This window comes from Leptinotarsa decemlineata, unplaced genomic scaffold (assembly GCF_025532065.1).
Source record: "Leptinotarsa decemlineata unplaced genomic scaffold, Ldec_3_MD MMD2_P_RNA_scaffold_5, whole genome shotgun sequence".
In the NCBI taxonomy this organism is placed as follows: Eukaryota; Metazoa; Arthropoda; class Insecta; order Coleoptera; family Chrysomelidae; genus Leptinotarsa; species Leptinotarsa decemlineata.
Window position 1 is genome coordinate 2,284,732 of NW_027412532.1, and position 11,477 is coordinate 2,296,208.

The window sequence follows — 11,477 nt, forward strand, 5'->3', positions numbered from 1 at the left end:
GACCAAATGAACCAAGCTTCTTAACGAAGCCGATTAGTTTATATGGTGAATGGTCTTTCACGTCAAATGTTAGACTGTTAGACATCGTAGTTCATCCCTAACGTAGTCCAACAACTGTTTGCTATCAAGCTTCGGAGGGTGAATAAACGCCTTGGAGTGAGCGAATTCTGGAAGATTCTGCCAGAAGTCTACAATTCTTCTTGCCATCCAGGCCAGTATGGCCAGGAATTCAGACTAGAGATAATCTGTTAAGTCTTTCTTTTGAAGAGAGTCGTTTTTTGCAATTTGCTATCAATTTAGACGTTGCTTGGTGGGAGCCAAGAGCCTCCAACGCCGCTTGTCTGTCCGAGAATATTTTTATTGACTTGTGTATGAGGTTGGATTCTTCAAATCTTTCCGCACACAGTTCAATAGCGTAAATTTCCGTTTGAAATACAGTCGCATAGCTTGCTAAACAGGTTGATATCTCTGTCCTGGGTCTGCGAATAAAAACACCTGCATCAGATCCGTAAGTCAGAGGTTATTTCCAGAATGCTGCGACTTCCAGTTTCAAACCAACAGTCCGTTGCACTCTGCATTGAATTGATTTGTGCAATTGGCAATGTGCATAAGTCTATATGCAGTCCATCTAGCCCTCCTCTCCAGAAAAATGTGGAGAGGATCTCCATGGCTGCTCACGGAGTGGTACTGAAGGCAACACTGATGAACAGAAAAGCATGTCTGTGTAAGCCAGAGAGCTTCGCCTGGGCCGTTTTCTGTGAAGCCTTCGGCCACCAAGCAACTGCACCATAAGTGATCATTGGTCTGACAATCATCACATAAATCCAATGGATTTGTTTGGGACCTAAATCTCAAGTTTTACCGCAAAACCTTCGACATGTCCTTAAGGACATGAATAGTGCCATCGCTCGGTATTGTCCTGGCCGGAGACCTTTCAATGGAGGATCTTCCCTCTATCCATCGCCACCACTGTATTTCCAAAATAAAACTTTACATTCTATTACATATGTAGTGAATTACAATAATACTAAATAAGAATAATGATCAAAATAAATAAACATGTCTTCTGTTGTTTGTGTACATGGCCCGATGCCCGAACAATATCCCTGGCCGCCACCATTGGGGGAGACCGCCGCCAGCACTCCAGATCCTTGGCACCAAACTAACAGCCTGCCCTTTACCCTTCTCTTTCATCCCTCATCACACTTTTCGCCCATTCTCTTCTCTCAATGATATCTCCCCATTTTCTCGCTCCTTGCTATTTCTCCATTCACGCCATCCAGTCCTATCTCCCTCCATGCATCTTTCTATCACGTGTTCCGCCGTTTCGGGCTCACCGTAGCCGCAAAAACATGGTAGTTCCGGGCCCAGGTTAAACCTGACAAGGTATCCCGGAAAGTTACCATGTCCCGTAAGCAGCTGGGTGGCCTTCCGCGACAGATTCAGTGATTCACTCTTGACTGTCCTGCAGAATATGTAGAACAGCCGCCCAGTCTCTCCCGTGTCCCATTCCCTCTGCCACTCTGTCCTGATTCGTTCTTTAATCCTCTTCCTCTCTTCATTCTTACTCACTACTTCCCATCAGCGTTCCTCATACTTTTTGTTGCCTCCTCGTTAGCTTTCTTATTTCCAAGATTGTTGTTCTCATGGCCGCGCTTGCAGATTAAGCAGGTCTATAAGAACAGTGTGCTTTTGTGTAAAACTTTTTCCAAGTAAGCGTTCAAGGTGAGTTTTTTATCAAAGACAAAGCCAAGATATTTCACCTCCGTTCCAAAGGGAATGACCTCACCATTTAGGGGTTCTGTAATGAAAGACACACTTATGTAGAGTTTGAACATTGAAACCTTACACATACATCTTCAATTAGTACATCCCATACACGTCTACAAACCGTACGCCAATGAAATGCAAGATCTGCCGCTGTATGTAAGAGTGTGCAGGAGAATCAAAGGCAGTCGATTCTGCGTTACTCACAAGAGCTCGGCCTAGTTTTCATCAAAAAATAATTTTCAGCGATGTAGCCCAATGCATCCCGAGAAAGTCACTGTTTGGTGTTGATTTTGGGCTGGCGGCGTCATTGACCCATATTTCTTTGAGAACGACATTGGTCAGGCCATTGCTGTCAATGACGAGAACTATAGGTTGATGATTACCAACTTGTTTTTGCTTGAATTGGATGATATGTACACCAGCGACATGTGGTTTCATAGGATGGTGCTACGTACCTCACAGCTCACAGCTGTGTTGAATATTCTGCATCTCACGTGGAGGTGATATGAAATGACCACCGTGATCATGGCAATTTGCCACGGTAGCCTTCATCTTGTGAAGTCGCAGGTGTTTGCGAATCAGCTAGAAACCACAGCGGTTCTCAAACCCAATATAAATTTTATGATAGGAAGCGCTCACTTAAAAACCCCAAATTATTACGTGTTCATTCATATATAGCTCTTTGGTACTTTATCTATCTATTTTTCTGATTTCTTTTCTCTTTGTTCCAGGTCTGGTTCAAGAACCGCCGTGCAAAATGGCGGAAGCGTGAGCGAAACGCAATGAACGCCATGAACGCCGCCGCCGAATTCAAGACAGGTTTCGGCACCCAATTCAACACCCTCATGCCCACCATCAGCGATGACAGCTTCTACTCTTACTCGACGTACAACAACTGGGCCACCAAAGTCCCCAGCCCCCTGGGTACGAAACCCTTCTGGCCCGTGGTGCCGACCAACCACCACCAGAGCCCAGTGAACTGCTTCAATGCCGCGGGAGCCGGTGCTTCAATGACTGGGGCAGTGAGCTCCATGCTTCCGGGGGCCATGGGCTCCGTCATGACTAGCTCCCCTGGGGCGGTTTCAGCCCAGCCGTGTCCGTACACCACCCCTGCGAACCCCTACTCGATGTACCACCACAGGAGCGCAGCTGAACCCTGCGCGGCCATGTCTTCGAGTATAGCCTCTTTAAGGCTCAAGGCTAAGCAGCACACGGGATTCGTGGGGTACTCCAGCGTCAGCCCGGTGAGGTCCTCTTCGGCGGGGCTGTCCGCTTGCCAGTACGCAAGCAGCGGCTTGGGAGTGGGGGACAGGCCTGGCTGAGACCAGGAGCATCCCCTAGGGGTGCACCTGAAGAACGAAGACCAAGACGATTGACGAGGTAAGGGAGATTGGTCGGGAGCTGTCGTAGTGGAATTTTGAGGGCGGCAGTACAGATCTTTCTTTTTTCTATCGGTGCTCCATAGTTGCAATTGGGAATGAACAATTCATGAAAAAATTCAGAGTCACTGACGACTTTCGAAGATCCATAAAGAACTAATTAATATATAGGTTCATAAACCGTAGGAGATTCATTTCGATGACAAAAAAAACATTATGTGAAATTGAATTTAGTCTTCAGTGATACAAAAATTTTTCAGTAAATTTATCAACAAGAAACAGTTGTAGGACAACTTTTATTCAATATTTCCATTTACAGGGTGACACACTTAAAATGAAGACATCCTTTAGCTCGAGTGACAGCCTTAAGCCTAGCCTACTGCGTTCACTGCTATTAAATAACGAGACTGGTTACGAAAAAGGGTTTCATCATAAAAAGGATTCTACATTCGAAGGCTCCCCTTCAATATACTCCCCTTGACAAAAACCTTGCCATACGTTTCTTCTATTGATCGAAGCAGTGCTGGCAGTCTTCTTTTTTGCTTTACCGCTTCCATCGACTCAAATCGGGTCCCTTTCATATCAGATTTTATCTTAGGAACCAAAAAAAAGTCGCACGGTGCCAAATCTGGCGAGTACGGCACGTGTTCGAGCACTGGAGTGAGTTTATCGGCCAAATACCGCTTAAAAGATAGCGTGTTATGAGCAGGTGCAAAATCCACGAGTTGTTCCTCCATAACTTGGGCCGTTTCTTACGAACTCGTTCTCGTAGTGTTGGCAAAACTGGCAAATAGTCTGGTTGACAGTCTGACCCTATGGAACCCATTCAGTCATCACGATACCGTTAATGTTCCAACATCGTATTGAATAATACACGTTTCGTCGCAAGTAATGTTTTTCATCAGTCCGGGATCTTCTTCTAACCTTTCAAGGAAATCTGAGCAGACCTGTTGACGCAAGAGTCAGGTTTTTTGGCACCAAATTTGCACAGACTTTTGTCATGTGTAATTCCTCGCGTGAAATTTTTCTAACCGTTTCTTTATCGGCGTTTACAGCCTTGACAATCATCCGGATGCTCAATCGACGATCTGCACGAACAATTTGGTTGATTTTAGTCACTGTTTACGGAGTTGAAGCAGTGACAGGGCGACCTGGGCGCTGGTCTTCTTGGCTCTTACGATTACACCGCTCAAAAACATGCGCACGAGAAAATTATAGCACTCAGTTAGAGTTTTTCTCAATTCAACGAGAAATTTGAGATTGATACGTGGCTTCTGTTTTTCGGTCCTTGTATATTAATTCGCGTTGATGATACCGAAATTAGTTATTTGAAAAAGTTACTTGAAGATTTATTTTGACCCTACATACCAAATTTCAACGCAAAATTCGAATTTTATTTATTTTTTGTCATTTTCATATTCATGTCCGATTTTCTGTTAATGGTTCTAAATATGACGATAAAAAAAGGATAAATTCGTTATAATGTAGGAATGAGAATGAAAAACCCGATATTCGTTATGGAAAATTTCAAATTTTGATTATTTAGATACTAAAAAGCCACAGACACATCGGTTGAAAATAAATGAAAATTAATGAAGCGAATTCAACAGGAAAAGAAATTAACATTAATATTGGAAGTGAGTTCCAAATTATTTCAATACATTCATTCATTCATTGAAAATCGGATTTGAATATGAAAATTACAAAAATAATTCAAATTTCAGGTTGAAATTCAGTTGAAATTCGGTATGTAGTGTCAAAATCAATTTCCAAGTTTGAGGCTGTCACTCGGGCTAAGTATTACAAAAAGTGCGGCACATAAAGGTCTACGACTGTAACCAAAATCGATTATATGCTTTAAAAAATGACTAAAATACAGAATTGTCTTCATCTCAAGTATGCCACACTATATTATTGAATGTTTTTATTGAATCACATCACTCTATTGGATTCTTATCGGTAGAAGTCGGGAATCACCACCACAGGAATTTTAAATTATTCGAATAATAAAACACCACTGATTTGTATCTCGTGAGTTCAAGAAATTATTGTACAGAATTATATTCAACGTAACCATTCGATTAGAAATTATTTTCATAACTCAGTTCTTTATTGAAACCGATCATATTGATACGGATACCAAAATTTACAGAATGCTCCCTGTTCAATTCAAAAATTTAACATTTTTTGTACTGCATCAGATCACTAGAACCTGATTCCATCACGAATGTTCATTTCGTGGTTCAGAAAAGTGAATTTGGATTGCCTATATCAACTTTTTTCCTGATTTTAGTTTCATCCTGAAGCATAGCCTTCATTATTTTGTTATATACAAACAGGCTCATAAAGTTGCGTAAGAAACAGCTTTCAACTTTAGTTGAAAAATACAAATTCTGTATTTTTTCAGACAAAATATAATTTACCTGTTTGTGCATATCATTATTGCTTAAATTTAAAGTGAGTCTTAATAAAAATATTTCATATGTCTATGTCTTTGACAGTGATACTCTTACGGATATATGTACATTCCCAGCAATTGAATATCTTGTACTTCCAAAACTTCTTTCAGTTTTTATTTCAATGTTCTTTTGTTCTTCAATCATGAAACTGAATTTTTTGAACCCAGCACGATTCAATATAGAGAGCTAGATCTACTGTTGATGGTAATCAATGTTCCAAAACATAATTCAAATGTGGAGCACCCTGTAGGTTCACAAATTGAGTGGACATAGTTGGAGACTGGCTGTAAATCAAAATATCTGAAAGAACAATTCGTTCTACACTGTAGATTAATGGACTGACATCTATCAGAAAAAATTTCGGATATGCGGTTGTTACCTCGTTCACAGGCAGATGGGGCGATGACAAACACGGTGTTTGTCGTTCGCTTTAGCCTAGTTCGAGGAATGATACTTCGAAAGGAAATCGATTTTCATTTATCGACATCATGATGACGATAGATACTACCTTGCGCTGACGAGTGGCCAAACAGCCCGAAACCGGTCTGCAAGTGTGTTCCAATAATTCAAAATCGATTCCGGAAGTTGTAATGCCAACAACATATGCAGGAATGACTTCAGTGAAGAATCCTGTACTGGCATCTGTCGGATATAATCCAACGCCCTTCGTGGTATTAGCCAGGGGAGTAGTTGTTTTCTAATAGGTGTCAGTCCATTAACCTACAGTGTTGGTAATTTGAGACTTTCAGATAATTTGATTCACCCTGTAGGTTTCAAATCTGTTTCACAACAACTGAAAACTGCCGTCGCTGGATAATGAAAAAAAAAGTGCAGTAATTTCCAGAAACTTCCGTTATTATCGTAAAATATCTGAGCCCTCAACTTTTCACGATCTCAACATACAGAGCAAGGACCAATATTCCCGCATTTGTCCAATCAGACGTCGCTGATAAGCAGCCTCCAAAATGGCCGCAAAATTTTCGATTGTAATTTGTTGGAAACGAGTGTCATGGTTTTTATCTGATAAATTTATTTTTAGCCTTGTAACGTGACGAAGATAAGGTTCCAAATTTAAATAATTCGCGATAAGGTGCTTAGAAAACACAAATTGTCCATTACTCTACATTTATTGGTTATTCCACATATGAGAAGGGTAAACAGATTTCCCGTTCAATTGTTAATTCTCTGCACTTTCTGTTAAGTCGCTTCGAGAGGAATCAAAACAGAAAGGGGAGGTGATTTTGTTTAACTAGTTTTAGGGGATTTTAGGGATTATGGGGTATATTTTCCACACTGTATCATTCTGAATAATGTAAGATTATGATACAAAGTACAATATCGAATCAGTTAATGGGAATATAAATAAGCATAAGTTAATGATAATCATTTTCACGGACTGTACTGTTGCCAGTTGTCGTACTTTTTTCAACATATCATCACAAACGCTGAGTTCAAATGTGTACAAAATTGCCAGATTATCCATCATGAAAATACATTCAAATATCCACAGAGAGCAAACTTCGTGCATATTCAGGAATATTCATTGAAATTAATGAGGAATTGACAGGTTATGGTTTCAGTATCATTGCTCTTCCGAGTTTGAAAGCCGTGGATTTTTGGAATTTCTTCCTGACGTTTCACTGGCGCGAGTAGCTAGCTTCTTCAGAGGTTTAACCATCATGGCTTGCTGTCCGATGACTACCTTTTAGGCTTCGTAAAGCGTATTTATGCCTTGTCAGGCCTTGTCAGCCAATTGGCAAATTGGCGCAGTCGGTAGGATTTGTGCAGCGTGAACAGAATCGATTGAAATGAATTATTATTTCTATGCATATTGAATGAAATCTGTGACTCCCAAAAGACACAATGATTCTGTGTTTCAATTCATAAACTTGAGAAAATGTGTACATTCTGAGGAGTCAAAATTATATGACAAGAAAACTGATGAACTTCGTATATCATTCAGCAATTATTTCTTGAAATTCTGATGAAGGAGAATGCTTTGCCAAAATAAGGGAATTTCATTAAATTAATAATTAATTTTTTTGTGGAAAGTAACAAATTAAGTATTTTCGAAATAAAAAAAGATTTTCTCCACATTTCCATTGAAATGAAGGATTAAAATCATTGCATTTGTTTCTTACTAAATTCCTACGAGTGTCAAAATTCCATGAAATGTGGATGATTTGATCGCTAAAATGTTTGAATTAAGAACTTTTCATTTTGTTCATACCTAGTATCAACATCAATGCCTAATAGTAAAAACTTACATTAAATGTGATAAATGTGGAAAATAATAGAAAAAAATTACCTTTTGAGATTTATTTATGAACAAACTAGAAATTTTGAATTGTTCTCATGCATACCAACTGTAAATGATGTGTTTTCTGAGATACGTTTTACAAGAATTTGTCGTAAATAAAAATCCAAACGTATAGTTCTAGTATTCATTGAAAAACAATACATTGAATGTTTAAAAACGCTACAAAATAATACAAATAAAAACCATCCAACCCGTTCTCAACAAAAAAAAATCCGTCTTGGTCGGAAACTGTACAAAATGTATATAAATCTATAGATTTTGTGTCGACTGTAAATTAGATGAAGTACTGGGGTGTGTTAAACTATTAAAAACCTTGTAGAAATTAAATTGAATCGCCCCATATTTTTCCCAAACGACTATTTTTCTGTTCCCAATGTATAAGGTGCCATATTTCTCTGCGGAGACGATTTTTTGTCCCATTAACTCACTTGGAGTATTAGTTGCTCAAATTGATTTATTATTAATTTAAGATAATGCAAAAAGTTCTGAAGTTTTTATGTGCTGAGTGAAATATAGCTCAAACGGACTGAATTTAGTTTGTTATATTTTCTCGCCAAACATGGCTTATGTGGAAAGATTGGTTGGGACTATATCAATTTGAGAGAAAAATCATTCTAAGTATTTCAGAATTCATTTATTCAATCATCAAAGCGCTAAAACAATATTTTTTCAAATTTTTTCTGCACAAAACAATTTCACGTCAAATTTTTTGATAAGTGAACTTTTATGTTTCAATTCCAATGTAGAAGCAGATATTGTAGATACATAGTTTTGCCTGAATTGAAAAGTAAAGTACACAAGAAATATAACATGATATAAATGAGTGAGCCTTCTGAAAAGTCTACCGTTGCTTTTGTCGAATTTTGAAGAGAAGAAAATACGAAGTTGTAATGTTTATTTGGGTAACTGTTTTGTCAAGTTATAGAATGCTGTTGACCGTTTTATTTCAAAACGTCATACATTCTGGAAAATATTCATTTGTAAGTGAGCAAAATTGTAGCATGTTCAGATACTTGTGTTTTCAGGTATCTACTAGTTTGTCCCATATACTGTTTCTAAAAACCATTGGAATTCAGTTCATTATGGCACATTTTGGTGGCTAATATTGGGTATTCGTGCAAGCTAGATACTAGTATGGGTCGATTTGGATATTTTGGTTTTTTATCGAGCTGTCTGGAGATTTTCATCTTCCACAGTCAGAAAAAAAATTATAATGGATATCTCTATATTGCGACATGATTTCTGGGATGAATTGAGCTTCAACAAATATTTTCTAAACGAATTTTCTCGGATAGGGTTTCCAAAAAGTTCAAGTGATGTTTTTGCTATTTGAATTCATGTTAACTTTCAATTTTGTTGAAATATATATATTTGAAATCGTGATTGAAAAATACCGTCAATGAGTGGGTCTGAAATACTCAATCTGAACCCCTGATTATTACTCTATAAAAAAATTTAAATCGGTTATTCTTATTTCAATGAATTTCAATTATGGATGAAAAAATTATTAATGGGATACTAGCGTTTGTGGGATATCTTACATGAATATGTGTCGAAAATGGTTCAATATCCAGCGTGGTATCAGCCGGGGAAATAGTGTTTCAGGCAGGTATTTACCAGAACCTACGGTGTAGGTAATTGGGAGAGAAACATATTTCGAGATGAAATTATTCATTTGTACAATTATTTTTTAATGAATTCACTTGTTCAAAATGGTTTTCGAAGAATGACCTAGACATTAAAAAAATTCACTATTCATAACCACAGACAATGCAGACGTGGGGAAAAATATTTTTTGCAATTCTTGTCCCAACCAGTCTTTTCCATTTTATTCAATATTTCAGGTGTTGAGCATATTTTCAGCATGAACTGAACTGTCACAACTTCTTGTACTACCTTAATCGAGTACAAATATATAAAATAACCATTGTTATTGTGCCAAATATATTCAATTGTCCAAAGATTTTATGCCAAATCAATTTATTTACTTTGGTTAACTTTCAGGGCATATAGAACGGCTAGCATTCTTCTCATATACTATTGTCAATTCATGAATACCCTTAGATTTTTTTAATTCCAAGTTCCATCAGTCGGTATTGACAAAATCTCAAATTGTGTTACATTTTTTGTATTCCATGTAACAGTTGTGCTGAAAAGTTAATAGGCCAGCAAAGTAAAAAAATTGTTTTTACAAACGGAAAAAGTGGCTTCATTTTTGAGGAAACGAGATATTAAAATTGCATATAGAACAAGCAATATATTGGGAATGTCAGTTGAAAATAATAAAGAAAAAACATCCATATTCGAGAAATCAGGAGTATATGAATTAAAGTTTGGAACGTGCCCTAAGGTATATATTGGTCAAACGGGCAGAATATTCAGGAATCGAATCCAGGAACATCATACGAGCTATGAAAATAAGACAACAAATTCAACATATTCAAGTCATCTTCTAAAAGGAAATCATATCTTTAACGTTCGAAATTTTGCACATAGAGATAATGAGGTAATATTCTTTAGGTGATTTTTTTGAGGTAGTCTCAATTACGGTTACCTGTAGTATATGAATATCAAACTAAGAAACAACTTCAAGTATTCAAACCTACTGTTCTAGCGAAACATGTTGCCTTCAACAGTGTTTTTTCTCCAAAATCAAACCTTTATCAACGCACGAAATTCCTTTCAATTTATTTTCTTCGAACTAACAAAAGTTGCTTCGCTCTAAATATTCTATCCTACAAACTAATAATCCGACAGCTGTGAAATTTGTACACGTGTCTTTTGAAGGTTGAGGTTAACTAAGAATCATATGGATTTCATACTGGTAGCGTCATCTATGTGTTAGCCTACGAACTTCTCAGCACACCTTACATGTTTCTTCAATACCTCAACTGGTTTCTCTGCCGTTCTGTATAAATAAATGCAGGTTCATTGAGATTGTATTGGGCCATTTTTGTAGGCCTCAGGTACGAAGGCTGCACGTGCAATGTAATTATAATAATGTAAAAGTTGAATGAATGGAAATTGTTAATTGATTATTTATATAAGATATCTAAATTAGAAAGTATATAGGTCTCGCCCAAGATTAGTCTCTTTGCACTTTGAAACGCGAGAAAGATTTCCACATCGAAGTGCATAGTGATTTTCTTGACAGGGACATGGTGTATATAGGTCCAGTTGTACCAACTGAACTTTTGTGGGTACAAGCGACCCATAGTGATAAACTAAAATTCTGTTGTACCTATTTAATTCAATTATACTCTGCATATCGTTTGTAACTGTTAAAACATTTTCAACCGTCTAGTCACAATAAAAATATCCATATCAGCATATTGAGGTGTTTGTTTTCTTGTCCCACTCCTTGATTATTTGCCATCAGACCATACAAAAATCGTAATGGATTCCTCATAAAACTACATAAAAAATAAAAAAAGCCTTACAACAAATAACTTTATGTTTATTTATTAAAACCTATACAGGTACGATAACATTTTGTTTTTTGTAAATTTTATTCAACGAAGTAGTTTTTCAGAGCTTTTTTAAAAACTG

The 11,477-nt window shown here is 37.4% G+C and overlaps 1 protein-coding gene across 3 annotated transcripts in view; it reads left to right on the top strand.

Moving 5' to 3' along the window:
- Window positions 1-11,260, top strand: part of Ptx1 (pituitary homeobox homolog Ptx1) — a 168,131-nt gene extending 156,871 nt beyond the window's left edge. For all 3 annotated transcript variants that reach the window (XM_074169238.1, XM_074169237.1, XM_023163918.2), the window contains exon 5: window positions 2,502-11,260. In XM_074169238.1, the coding sequence (XP_074025339.1) occupies window positions 2,502-3,092 (591 nt within the window). In that variant the 3' untranslated portion in view covers window positions 3,093-11,260. The remainder of the gene's footprint in view (window positions 1-2,501) is intronic.
- Window positions 11,261-11,477: the final 217 nt, after the last annotated feature.